A 14,064-nucleotide genomic window follows, 5' to 3' on the forward strand; every position below is an offset into this window, starting at 1 on the left:
CAGACAGTTTCGCGGGTATACAAGTCAGATCTCTCTTGAACGCGAAACTTGGCTTCAACGTGGGAACACTACATTTTAAAGAAACGGATTTTAAATTAATATATTTCAATACATTTATGAAAATCGGTAATTAGAAGTATAATGTTATTATTTGATGTTTTTAGGAATTACAAGTAGGTTTTGAAGTCTCGAGTTGTTTTCAAAGGCATTTTGAGAAAGTTTCTGCCAAAATACGTGTTCCAGGGTAATTGGACCGCTGGCACATACTAACATAAGTAACCCGCTAATGAAAGAGTATGTTGGAGGAGCTGTTTGTGCGTACCGAGAATAAAGAGCCAGAAACCGTCTGCGGTGAACTTACTGTTAATAATCTTTATACAGTGATCCAGACAGTCCCTGTTCACACTTATATTAGGCGTTAAATTAAATAACCTTAAATTAAATAACCTTAAATTAAATTAACAAAATTAAAAGTTAAATTAATTAAATTAAATTAGGTCTGCAAAAAAATGCTGCTAAGCATCCAGTTCTTGAGACTAGAGCTCTGTGTCTAAGGTTCCAATTCTACCTATCAAGAGCCTCTTTTTCATTATATGAACCATCTCCTTTTAAGTGGTGTTCACATGTATGTCTGGCTGAATGAACTCTTACCGGATTTGCATGTGAACGCTGCTTTAGGTCAACAGGATAAATACCAAGTCCCAAACAGTAAGCAATATTCAAACAAAAACCAATACATGGTCATATACAGAAACAACAAACAAAACATCTAAAAATGACTAAAACGGCACAAAATATTAGCTTGAAGCGAAATCCATCACATCCAAGGATATTCCCAGAGCTGCATGAAGAGAAATAGACAAGAATTAGAAAAAGCTTGTAAAGATTAACGTAAAGCAAGAAAGAAGCTGCTTGTTTTCAATACTGGTCTAAGAACATAATTTGACAACACTGTATTATCCATATTTAGCCCTTAGTCCCTCATTGCACTTTCTGGCTGAAGGGCCATGAAACAGAGATTAACATCGCCGGTCTGGATTATGAATTCTAGTGCCGTTTAATGTACTTTATTGAGTGGTATTACTTTGTTTTATTACTTTATAGGTGGGCGAATTTTTGGGATTGGATCATACGCAATTTACCAGAGGGTTTTTCTTAAAAATAACGTTTATGCTGTTTTGGTAGGAATCGAAAAACATTTGGTCCCTTCTGCCCGAGTTGCAGGCTTAGAATAATCAATAATTTTCTTTCAGAATTAATACAATGCTAATTTTTTCGCCTTATTACTCAATACCAATTTTTCATTTTTCACCCTTTCGGCTTAACTTAGCAGTTATTTATAATTGTTGTTCAGCATAGTTTTTGTATATCTCATCTTTGAGGGTCCATAAAGGGCTTAAAATTGAATTTCCGAGTAAAACAACAATTATATCCGGAAAGAAAGGGCATCGAGTGGCATGTTCACCTTATTCGTGGGTCAATAATGTAAACTCATCCACCTTTATTCTCTTTTTGCTGATTTAAGAGAGGAATAAGTTTGTTTAAAGAGATTAAGAAATCTATGTAATTTCATTTTTAGTTAAGTAATTATTTTCCGTTCTCAGTTAAATCAAAATTCACCACAGTTTTAACTTTTGACATAAAACTATAACTTTCTTTTTTTAGTTGCCCCAGAACTTTTAAAGAGTCGCATCATCGCAATAAAATCAAATTATATCTTGAAATGCGTCTTAAGACATTAGATTTACATTTATTTCACAGGTTATTTTTTGTGGTAGTTAAGATTAGTTCACCAAATGGACTAACTTTATAAAAAAAAATAAAATAAAAATAAAAGAAAACATGCCTAGCTTTCATTACAATTTACCAATCATCTAAAGGAAGAACAGTTATGGCTTTTTGATCAAACCTCTTTTTGTTTTAATTGCTTTTGGTTCCAACTTTTTTTTTTATTTGCTTTTTGTTCTAACCTCTTTTTTATTTTATTTTGGGGTGTTTAATTAGGGTTATGTACCTGTAGTTAGCGGAAATCATTTCACCAGTAACATCTCACTCGTGATTTTCTTCAGATGTTGATGAGTTATCAGCAATTTTTGGGGGTTTGTAGTAGCTGCTGGTAGAGGGACCCCCCTACTTTGAGGGGGAAAACACCTACTTTGGGCTTTTAAAAATAATGCGGCAATACTGTCCCTACAAAAATTGCGGACAATCTTAAAAGGACTTAACTTGTTGTTTTTCTTTTGTCGTCCTCTAGACATATTTTATGCTAATAAAAAATATTGTCCGAATACGATGACATTATTGCAATACTATCATATATCTCATTTATCTTTTTACCATATACCTCATATAGCTCATTAAATGCATATGAATGTGATGTCATTCACATAAACAAAATTTTCTTCAAAACTAAGGCTCTAAATTACAGTCAGGCGAAGGCTGCACGCCCTCAAAATATGGATATGCCTTACCAGTAGGACCTACACCCCGCGTTGGGAATCACGGCTCTATATCAAATTGGTATTGTTAAAGCTTTATCTTAAGTAGCCGGTACGTTACCTGATGTAGCTATTGCCTGATATAGCTATTGAAAAGCTTGTCAAAATAGGCTACAGAAAACTATGGATTGTAATCCTGATTTTTATAGATTTGTCTTGTGAATATACAAATTTAGGAATTAAGTAAGTGCTTAGACGCTAGTAGACAATATTATTAGGCGTATAATTTAGACGATTCGTCAATAAGGCAAAATCGTCTGAACGATTTATTAGACTTACATATTTAAAACGAAATGTGGCGTTAATTACTTTGGCACCTGAGTGACATGAATTTATGCATATTGATTAAATAGCTTTTAGTAAAATGAAGAAGCTCCAATCACCAATACAAAGAAACCAAAAGACCAGTCATAAGCTAAGACTATCGACAAAAAACTGTATATACAAAATACTGCAATGATCACACGTTGATACAGCACAGATAAAAAGATGATTTAAAAAATAACTAATAGCATTACTAGACACAAATCCGGGGGGTTAGAGGGCTGGACGTGCCCTTCACTGGAATATAGAGAATCTTCGAGTTTTCCCAAAATTTCTAATAATTTTCATTTAAATCAGCAAATTTGTATGTAATATCTCTCCCCCCACACACACAAAAAAACTAGGGTTGTTGACGCACATAAGTGTTGTTAGATCATGGGGAAGTTTATAACTGAGAAACTGACATAACAGAAATAAAAATTTTGTCTTATGGCCGGCATTTTTCTTATAATGTGCTACGTGTCTTTCGACAATTTTTTTCGTCCATCCACGGTATAATAACTGCTTATATATAGGCTGTTATTGTAGCTGGCTTAGAAAGTGATTGTCCAAAAAAGATTATCAAAAAGAAATTTTCAAGGTTAGTAAAACTCTAAGAACATCCCTACTCTAAGGAGAATAACGAAAATAATAGAATTCTTTTTAGTACATAGAAGAAAATACAACCGCGGCACCTATAAATACAAATAATAGGTAGCAATAATAGACGTGAAGCCTTCCTATGTCAGAATCACGGTCACTCGCAAAATTGTTTTCAGGGGGAGGGGAGGGGATATTTTATGAAGAAGAGGGGACGGGGTATTTTTTTTATGAAGGTGGGAGGCGTTTTAAAATAAAATATGTTTGCCAGAATTAAAGTATTTTTCCAAATTCTGTGCCTAATTATGTTCGTTTCGTATAGTTTTTTTTTGCGTTCCGAATTCAGCGAGCACACGGTTTGTTCCGAACTAGGGGGGAGAATTGCCGGCCACATCCCCAATATTCTTGGTGGTAAAGCCAAGAAACACTATACCTGGCATAGGAGCCAGGAAAAACTGGCTCCTATGAGTACTCGTTTGACTGCATTTTTTTTTCAATTCAAGTCTATCATTGTTAATTTATTTTCACAAACATCAATAATTTTTAGGGGAGAGCAGGAGAGGGGGAGAGATACTACGTAAGAAAAATTGGTACTGGTGCATTATGTGGGCACCGCGAAGAAGTCAAGTTTGGTTAATGCTAATGAAATAAAATAAAATAGGATAAATAGATAACAGTTTAGAAACAAATTTAGGCTATATATTTGCAAATTAGGGGGGAGGGGGGTAAGGCATAGTATATATTAAATACGTAACCTAACCTAGGTACCTCCCCCCCCTAAACTCCAAAATACAATCATTTAAATATTGTAACTCATTGAGAAACCACGGCTTTGCAATCATTTATCTATAGCGGTCTCTTGCATATAGTCCGTTTGACCGGTTTCGTGACTGGTTTCCTTGATACAATATATAGCGGTGGGCCCACATAATGCACCAGAACCGAAAAATTTAAGGTAGGTTTTTTTTTTTTACTTAGGGTCTATGGGAGATGGTAAAAGATAAAGATCCATGAATAACTGATTGACTGAAGGTAGCTTACCGTCCTGTTTTCTTTTCCTAGATTTCCTCTTAGTAAGGTCGTCATTGGATGGAATTTTTCGCTTCATGCCCCGTCTTCCTTTTATTGAATGTTTTCGGCGGCTTTCGGAATTTCGGTGCCGCTGAGGAGGAGATATGCTAAAACAGAAAACACATGACCGGTTTCTTCATTTTTCTGTTTTAATAATTAAACATAATTTTTTGTTAAATAATTATACAAACAGTAAAATGTATGAAACCGAACAAAAGCCACAACCTTTGCCAAAATCGCCAATCCCAGCCCTACCATAGTCCACTGCCTAGGCTAGCGCAATCTTAGTGATGGAGCAATTTTCCTTCTTTTTAAATACTTCAATTGCCCTTTTTTTACCTTCAAATTAATATTTTCTCCTCAATTCCCACCACAACTGTTTTTTTTTAAGATGATTCTGTCCAAATGGAAATCCAGTAGCAGTAGTAATATCCTTGCGAAAACATTTGCAAATAAAATCGATACAATGACACAACTTTGCCTCTGGTCTTACTCATGAAGACGATATGGGCGGACTCATCCAAACTAATTTGTCGCTGAGCTTGTCAAGGGCCAACTACCGTAATTTGACATTTCTAGTAAAGTGTATAACTATGTTCTAAAATTTGTCAATTGCCAATGATTGTGAGGATATGGGTATACTCGTCCTGCTCACGTCGAAAAAAAACTCAATTAAAAGACTTTTTATGTACACACGACAAGTCCATGTCGAGTTGACAAGATTTTTCAAACCGAACAAAGCTTTTAACTTCTAAATTTTTCTGCTCAAGATCTATTTGTTTCAGTAAACCAATCTTCACCTTTTTGGTAAAAATAAAATAAATTAAAAAAAAAACTGCAACCGCTCAATAAATAATTACATACTTAGCGAGAAATAAGTATGTCAACAAACCTTGTTTGTATCTGCTAAGATACATTTTGCTAGTAACTTTAACTTATTTCTAAGTGAGGCATGGCTTTTAAATGAAAGAATAAGGTTGAATAGCCCTTCAACTGCCCCCCCCCCCGGACTATCTGTCAAGGAATCGTAGCTTTTGGTAATGTGAATTTCAAATAGGTCACCTATCCTAGACAATTTTCTGACATTAGTAATTTTGGGTTGTTTGGGTGGCCAAGCATGGGCGCCCATAAGCTGAATTTAAGGGGGGGGGGACTTACCTGGTCTAATCAGCACTTCCCATGCTGTATAATAGAAATCTCAAAACAAAATATTAAATATAAAGCAGCATCATTCCGCCAGGGGGGGCTGCAGCCCCCCTCTGCCCCCCCCCATATGGACGCCCATGTGGCCAAGTAAGGTTTATCTAGGGACAGGTTTGGTTCATTCCTTTGACGCTTACATTTTATATTTTGAATAGCGATATCTTTTAGCTTACAATCAAGATAAAAACTACACCACTGAGCGCCGAGTAAATTTTCAGAGGCTGAATCAATTTAATTACAAAAATCAGCCCTTGAAACTATTGTCTTTTTTTTCTCTTTCTCTTTTTCAAAGTGAAAATGAAACAATGATTCAATAAATGTTTTGCAGAAAGCCTCTGATTGGCTTTCATTGGCTATGTTTCAAAGCCTTTGGCAGTTTGCATTGGCTTTATGGGAAGTCAAGTAAAGATAAAATTGAGGGATATACGCCAACTTTGCATTGGTAAATCAACTGTTCAATTGGCATTTTTTCCAGCCCTGTACAACTCCCCAGATCAATTCCCATTAGTCCGCTTTACCTTATATCATCATTTGTTAAGTTAGTTTTGCTCATTTTGAACGAAAATAAATTAAGAATTAAAACTCAAAAGGCACAATTATTTTTAACAAATAATTAATAATAAAATTAAAACATAAAAAAAATTGGTTAAATATTAATACAATTGGTGATGGTGTAGGAAAAGGGTAAAGGGTGATGGTGTAGTTAAATTATGTGTTATTGAGTTATGGGTAGTATGATTAATAGTTAAGTTTTGGGTAACCTAGTTATGTCACCACTGCTATCTAAACCAATTCACACAATAGATCGCATACGACTTTCTCTAAGCTACAAGTCATTCCTCCACCGTTAATAGAGCTGAGACCTCCGCCATGAACTTACAGAGCAGATTGGAGCTTCTCTCCGCATTCAACAATATGACTGTGCAGTTCTAGCAAAGACAAGACTTTCGTTTCACACTTTGTGCAGGCCTTTAAAAATGAATCTTTCACACGCTTAGATTTTGTTTTCACTGAAATTTCGGCAAGGTTTGTGGCAACAATGTTGATATTTTGAGCTAAAGTTGCTAGTGATCTGAAGCGTTTTCTTCCTTTTTTCTTTAATGAGGCACGTAGCATTTTGCGTCCAAAGGCCCAATCAGACCATAATTCTTTAGGCACTTCAGAGGATTCCATATAGAGAACCATATGAGACGGAAAAATGAGTGGATGTGAGTAGTTCTGGTGAGATAAGTAGTTGGATAAGTATTTCGATCTATAGCCACAGGCTCGACATACGAAGCACATTGGCAGGGACCAAATGCCTTCAAATCCCTGATTATTTTGTTCTAAATTAACTTTTTCTTTTTTTAAAAGTCCAACGCTACTAAGTATATCAAATGGATAAGGCTTAGAAAATGTATCACAGTTTAGCTTTGAGTGAACTAAAAACTGTTCAGCAAGAGGAAACATGATCATGTCACTTAGAAACTGATTTCTTTTATCCTCAGTCATCAAATCTAGATATTTGTGACGTTTCCATGAAAGCCTGTCTGCACAAACAAGGGGAGGATTGCACAGTGTATCTGCACAGTCAGAGCTTGTCAACTTGCCATCGATAAATAATTCATTATTTTCAGAACATCGTAAATTTACAAAATCTAGACTTTGCTCTGTACGTTCATGGGGAGGTTCATCAAGCTCATCTCGATTAGGAGACCAAAGGGGAAGGTAATTAGATTTTGAGAAGCTGTAAATGGTTGTTTTTACCCCATCACTACCATGGACTAGCCGTCTATGGGAAATCATTTGCCCACTTTTTCCAAAGGACTTTCCCCACTCGGGACAAGTGTGCCTTGATCGAAATAGATGAGTTTTCCTACCTTCAGTCTTTTGACGCTTGGGCTCAGATCCATCATCTACAGTCCGCTCTCAATGACAATTGGGCGCCGTTGTTTCAATGATATTCAAGTCGTTTGCATTGATTAGGTTAAATATCTGACTAAGATCAACTTTGGGCCTGTCGTTATGATATGTTTCACTTTTTACACTCTGAGCATTTACAGGTGTAATGTTACTATTCACTTTCACGGGGGTACAATTCTCTGTGATAAATAAAATACCGCTTTTTTCACCAGGTGTATGACTATATGGTCGCAACGCTTCAGCACCATTCGAATTATCAACATATGCCGCTTTTACCCGGATAAACACATCCTGACTCTCAGAATCAGCTGAAAATTTCAGCTCTTGCCAAGTGAGCGACAGCTCATCAGATTCTTGTGGCTTGTCAACATCTATGTTACTATCATCAAGAATAAACGGATAATCTGTCTCATAGTATCCTGGATCATCATAAGGGCGGTCAGATGAGGGGTATACGACCTTAGCAGAGTCTAGCACCAAATAAACTTTATTATCTGCATCACGAACATATCGTTCAACATTCTGACTCAGATCGAACGGGTTGTCTGTCCCGAAAGGAAGTCCCACAACACTATCTTGATCAGCAGCAGATTCAGATTGCTTCAATGAATGATGAAAATCATTAATAAGACTAGATCTGCTATTGTTATCACTTTCATCAATACTTTCAATAGACTTTGACTCCTCGTCAATATGAACTTCCTCGGGAGCAATAGCTTGGAGTACTGGCATTTTGTGTAGGTCATTATCGCTTTTTTGCACTTTTTTACATTCTGTTTTGCAATGAAGCATATGCTTTTCGAGTCGACCTTTTCTTGCATATTCTTTTTGACAGTGTGGACACACTTTAACATCTTCTGTTTGGCAAGCTCTTTTTACATGAGCCAGGAAATTATGTTTATTTGTAAATGTCATTGAGCAGCGATCACAAAAATAATTCACGCCACCTGGCTTGCGGCCATTAATATGATAGCTATTTCTATGATCCATAAGCTCCTCTTTAACGTCAAAGTGAGTAGAACAATCATGGCATTTGTAAAGACCTGTTTCAGTAGTTTCAGTTGGCGTGATGCCACAATTGGCCAAGTCTCTTTCATTAATATAAATAACGTTTATGTGAAAGCGCAAATAATGTCTCTTAAGACTAAAACCTCGTTTGAAGATGGCATTACAGATGTCACACCGGAAACGTTGATTTTTCTTCAATCCATTTTCGGATGGAATAATGCTATCCTTTTCAAGCTTGAAAATGTAGTATTCAAACGGCTTTTTGTTCATCATTTTGTGCTTGCTTTCCATACACACAAGGGCACTATCTGAAAGAGAAACAAAAATTTAGAAGTCAATTTTGATCAAAAATGTGGGCATAAGCCTAGAATTAGGGCTATTGAGAAGGAAACTTGATAAGAAAACAATTCCAACTTCATAATATGCAAATATTGCGATTCTACTATACTTACTCCCCAATCTCCCCTAATGTGCAAATGTACAAAGAATGTTTTTCCATTCAATTTACGCGGACACAGGTTGAAATAAGAGTGACGCATGGTAAAATGTATGGGAAATGTATAATTGTGGCTATATATTGTCACATAAGGGGGGGGGAGGTAAGGTGCAGCTGAATTGTAGTGAAAGTATACTAACTACAATTTTCTGCATATTACGATTTAAGAATTGTTTTCTTAATATGTTTCCTCCTCAACAGCCCCAGTTCTAGGCTTATGCCAAAGTATGTAAACTGTCGTCTTACCATCGAGCGAGTACCAAATTAACGTATGGCCCTTTTGTGGCCTAATTGTATTGTGGCCTTATTGTATGTATCGGTTATTCAAAAAATACTGTGCCTGCAAAATTGCCGCAATATATTATCGTTAGTACTTTTCTTGCTTACATCGAATTTACTTAAACAACGTTAACAGATATCCTTAGTTGCGCCACTCTGGGCATTAAAGTCCCCTGTTAGAAATACCGCATTGCTATCTAGAATCCTGTCTATTTGTTCCTGTAAATGTATGTAAAATTTATGCTAGTAACTGTGTCTCCCAATCGATTCTAATTGAGAATGTACCACTACGACTGATATATTGTACTTTTTGGTCATAAAGTGAGCAACAAGAATTCTATTATAAATAACCTCGGATATAATATTACCTCCGACCCATTATAAACTTATGCCAGTTCAATGCAATGTCGTTTACTAGCCAATAATCTCCTCGAGGGGCGCCACTCCTCAAGGTCACCCGGAAACACTCTTTACAGTATTTTGGTAAGATTCAGAAGACATCAGAATTTAAGACGACGTAATGAGCACGCACTAGTCTCACCCTCATGGGAGAAATGAATGATTTTTTCCAAGGGGTTCAGGCTTCTGCACTCGTCTGAGAAGAAATCCACACCTTCATGCCTGTAGGTAAGGGAAGGGGCACCACCTCAGCTTTTGAAAATTCCACACAGCTTCTTTCGAATTACCAAACTAAAAATATATGTTCTAACGAACTGCATACAAAGGGAATGATGTGTGTATAATAAAAATGACTGGGTCAGAATAACTATCTGGCCCAGCTGGTCCCCTTTTCTGTCTTCACAACCCATTTCTGAACCTAAAGAGCCTACTACTATTAAAAACTCGCTGCCTGGGACCAACACAGCTGCGCACGCTAATCCTCCACCCCAATCAATTCAATAATTTACTCTTTACCCCCTCTCAATAAATTTCAATTTGCTTTAAATCCGTGCTCGTGATCTCTTCGCATCCCATTCGGGGACGACCTGCTTTTCGTGGCTCCCAAGTGGATGCCCGAAATGAATAGTCTTTGACAATCTGCTATCCTTCAGCGGCAAAACCTGTCCTAGTCATCTCAACCTTATCGTATCGAAGATCTAAAAAGATGGATAGAAGCATAATTTTCTTCACAGCTTTTTGTTTAACACACGATAAGTCAAACCGTAAATAAAATCCCTACCTAAGAAATACCAAAAAAATCCGTAAATAACTCTTCTAGAAAACATTTTAACAAATCTGCCTTCCAAAGCACCTATGTTCCAGAACTATGCTCGACCACTGTCATCACCGTAGCTTCTAATATTCTAGTCTTGATTCGCAGACTTATCTTCCTATTCTTCCCAAAAAATAATTTAACTGTAAAAAAAAACACACTGGGCCTTGTCTATTCTACTGTAAGAGAGAATTAAACGGTTAGAAGTATAATGAATGAAAATACAAGTCCACAATTAATATTTTAGACTCTTTTTCGTTCATTGTCCGGGTCTATGGACCTAACTTAGTAATTTAAGTGAGAATGGCTTGAGACAGGATCCGCTAATCTATCAAAATTGAATACTGTGAAAACCTCTAAAAATGCTGGTAATTCTCATTAGGTCAATTCACTAGGTGAAAGGTACAAACACAAACGTTCCAATTTGTAAAGACAGTGTGACTTAACGTATTTTGCCTTTTCTGTAGTTCATTGCCCTAACATGGGAATTTAACATTGTTTAGGACAAAGTTGGACAAGTTAGGACAAGATGACTCGGATGATTAATTTCCATTAAATAAGCAGAAAACCTGTAAACATATTGGCTATATTCTGAAATCCGGTGAAGCACTGAAGCACTGAGGGTCATAGTTGCGGAGTAGCACGGGTGAATGCAATCCGGTGAAGCACTGAGGGCCATAGTTGCGGAGCAGCACGGGTGAATGAAATCCGGTGAAGCCCTGAAGCACTGAGGGCCATAGTTACGGAGTAGCACAAGCAACAATATCTATCGGATTGGACCCGACCGCCCTAAAGCTGCAACAATACCCAAAGCAAATAAATTTTTTCATATTTCATTGATATCTAACAGGTCCTTCAAGGGGGACAGCTTGGGTTTTGAGTTCGGAGGGGGGATATAAATAATGTTCAGACAAAATTATCCAGCGTGCCGACAAACGCGGACACCTAAGCTAAATTAAACTAAAAACATACGCTAAATTCCAAGGTGTCAGCGCTGCGTGCCGACATCTTGGAACTTCCGGGGGGGGGGTCCTCTCCCCTTAACTGCACCCCTGGGTCCTTCTTATCGATGCAGATAAAAAGGATTGATATTTTCCCTCATGGAGATAAGACAGTAAAAAAATGAAATAATAATAAAAAAATAAATATATATATATATATAAGCCTCTTTTGGTGCTCGCTTTCTTTGTCTTTTTTTTGCCGTGTCAAACAGTCCGTGGTAACGAAGTGTAAGTAATGAGCAAACCGGCTCAATAGTAAGAAACTCTAAAAAACGGAGTTTTGATACCAATAGATTCATCAAAAGAATCAGATTTTTATGCTGATTTCAAATATATAAGTTTCATCAAGTTTAATATTACCCATCAAAAGTTGCGCGCCTGAGAAAATTTGCATCATTTTCGAAAAAAGAGGGAAACAGCCCCTAAAAGTTATAGAACCTTAATAGTCAAAAGTCACAGAATCTGAATGAAAATCACAGCATCAGATTCAGTGTTTCAAAGAACCCTGCTGTAGTAGTTTCATGCTCCTATCTGCAAAAATATAGATTTTTTTTTTTTTTGCCAGTAGAAAGATCACGGATGCGTGTTTATTTGGGTTTTTTTCTGAGGGCTGATCGTATCAACCCAGTGGCCTTAGAATATCACGGGAGGGCTCATTCGAACGGAAATTAAAAGTTCTAGTGCCCTTTTTAAGTGACAAAAAATGGAGGGCAACTAGACCCCCTCTCACGCTCATTTTTTTCCCAAAGTCACCCGATTAAAATTTTGAGATAGCCATTTTGTTCAGAATGATCGAAAAATATATACACACCTTTTCAGGGGGGATTTTTTCTGGTTGGAGGGGGGGGAGGGTCGGGGGTTACTTGAGAGGATATTTCCATCGAGGAATTTTTCATGGGGGAAGGGACATTGTTATGAAGGGGGCACCGGATTTCCCAGCATTATTTAAAAAAAAACGACCAGAAATTAAATACAAAAAACTTTCAACTGAAAGTAAGTTTTTCAACTGAAAGTAAGGAGCACTTCAAAACTTAAAACGAACAGAAACTATTATGTATATGATTGGGTTTGCCCCCTAGTCAATACCTCGCTCTTTCCGCTAAAGTTTTTGAAAGGAACAGAAATTATTCCGTATATGAAAGGGGCTGTCCCTTCCTCAACGCCTTGCTCTTTACGCTAAAGTTTAACTCTTTCTCATAACTCTATTTTTTAAAACAATAAAAAACTTTAGCATAAAGAGCGAGAAATTGAGGAGGGGACAGCCCCTTTCATATACGGAATAATTTCTGTTCGTTTTAAGTTTTAATGTCGCTCCTTACTTTCAGTTAAAATTTTTTCTTTTATTTAATCAAACACATGGATCTAAGAGATTATGCTGAGTGTGGTTAAAAAAATTATTTTAACTAAATATAGAATAAACCAACACATATGTTGTCTACTTTCTGAAACTAAACATCCGGTGTCAAGGCAACATGAAGCGTTAAGTTTTGTCTGATGAATTATTTAAGTTAAATGTGCCGAAAAGCTAAGAACGCCTCCGCTAATAAAGGTCTCCGCTTTTCGAAGGTCTTTTCACTTCGCGTCAAAATTAGACTCTTCGATAGCCCTGTTTTATCGATTCTGACGCACGCAGCCGAATCATGGCATACTGATGGAGAGCAAGGGCGACAGATCTTAGCTTTCGAAAAAATGCATGTCTCCGAAAAATTCTAAACATACTCTGGACAGATTGAGTCACAAATGTTGATATTCACAAAATAACCAACTAGTATCTCATTACAAATATCATGTGTCAACGTTGACGACAATATCCAGTCCATGTCTCAAGAGCGGGGGACCTTAGAACTTCCAAGGCAATCTTCCAGTGACAACTTGCAGGATCGAGAAAGAGGGGTCGTCCCAGAAGCACCCTATGCCACGCATTCCTGTCAGATCTCCACTCCCTTAGTACGTTCCCGCAACCCAAGTGGGAAGATGTGCTGGCGGCAGCAGGATATGGCAAAGACTGGAGACTCCTTTTCGATACCATAGGGGCCTCTGGTGACACAGAATCCAAGGTAAGGTCAAGCTTAAGGGTTTTTTTTGTAGTATTGTAGGGTTTGTGTCTAAATGCCTATTTAAAATGATATTTTGCTAATACTGAGATTCAGCTAGCGAAAATTTCGGGAATCAGTTTAAACCAAACTCGTAGACAATATTGAGCTAGTTACCATCCAGAACCAGAACTGGGATCGAGTCGAAACGGAAGTTCAGTGTATTTGAATTTGGTTGAGGCCGAGTCAATCAGAATTTTTCGTAGAATATTTTTTGATTTGCTAAAAAGATTGAATTTCATATACATAATGAAAAAATGAAAACCTGGAACAAAGAAGAAGTAAAGATTGGGAGAAGCCACTGAAGCTCGTCACAACTCATAGGAATAACAAGATCTGAAATAAAGACCACAAGAGATAACAGAGACCACTCAGAGACCACAAGAGAAACAAGGAC

At 37.0% G+C, this 14,064-nt stretch overlaps 1 protein-coding gene across 3 annotated transcripts in view; it reads right to left on the reverse strand.

Annotated features, from left to right (window-relative positions):
* Positions 1-285: 285 nt before the first annotated feature.
* LOC148955920 (uncharacterized) overlaps positions 286-14,064 on the reverse strand; it is a 58,410-nt gene continuing 44,631 nt past the window's right edge. For 2 of the 3 annotated variants that reach the window (XM_089093169.1, XM_089093160.1), the window contains exons 2-3: positions 7,535-8,893; positions 4,443-4,579 (exon numbers count right to left, since the gene is read on the reverse strand). In XM_089093169.1, coding sequence (XP_088949295.1) covers positions 7,584-8,876 — 1,293 coding nt within the window. In that variant the 5' untranslated portion in view covers positions 8,877-8,893 and the 3' untranslated portion in view covers positions 4,443-4,579; positions 7,535-7,583. Of the gene's footprint in view, positions 842-4,442; positions 4,580-6,555; positions 8,894-14,064 lie in introns of those variants that run through there. The other variant, XM_089093178.1, reaches the window with a different exon arrangement.

This window comes from Artemia sp. Qi Xiang Cuo, chromosome 1 (assembly GCF_049724085.1).
Source record: "Artemia sp. Qi Xiang Cuo chromosome 1, ASM4972408v1, whole genome shotgun sequence".
In the NCBI taxonomy this organism is placed as follows: Eukaryota; Metazoa; Arthropoda; class Branchiopoda; order Anostraca; family Artemiidae; genus Artemia; species Artemia sp. Qi Xiang Cuo.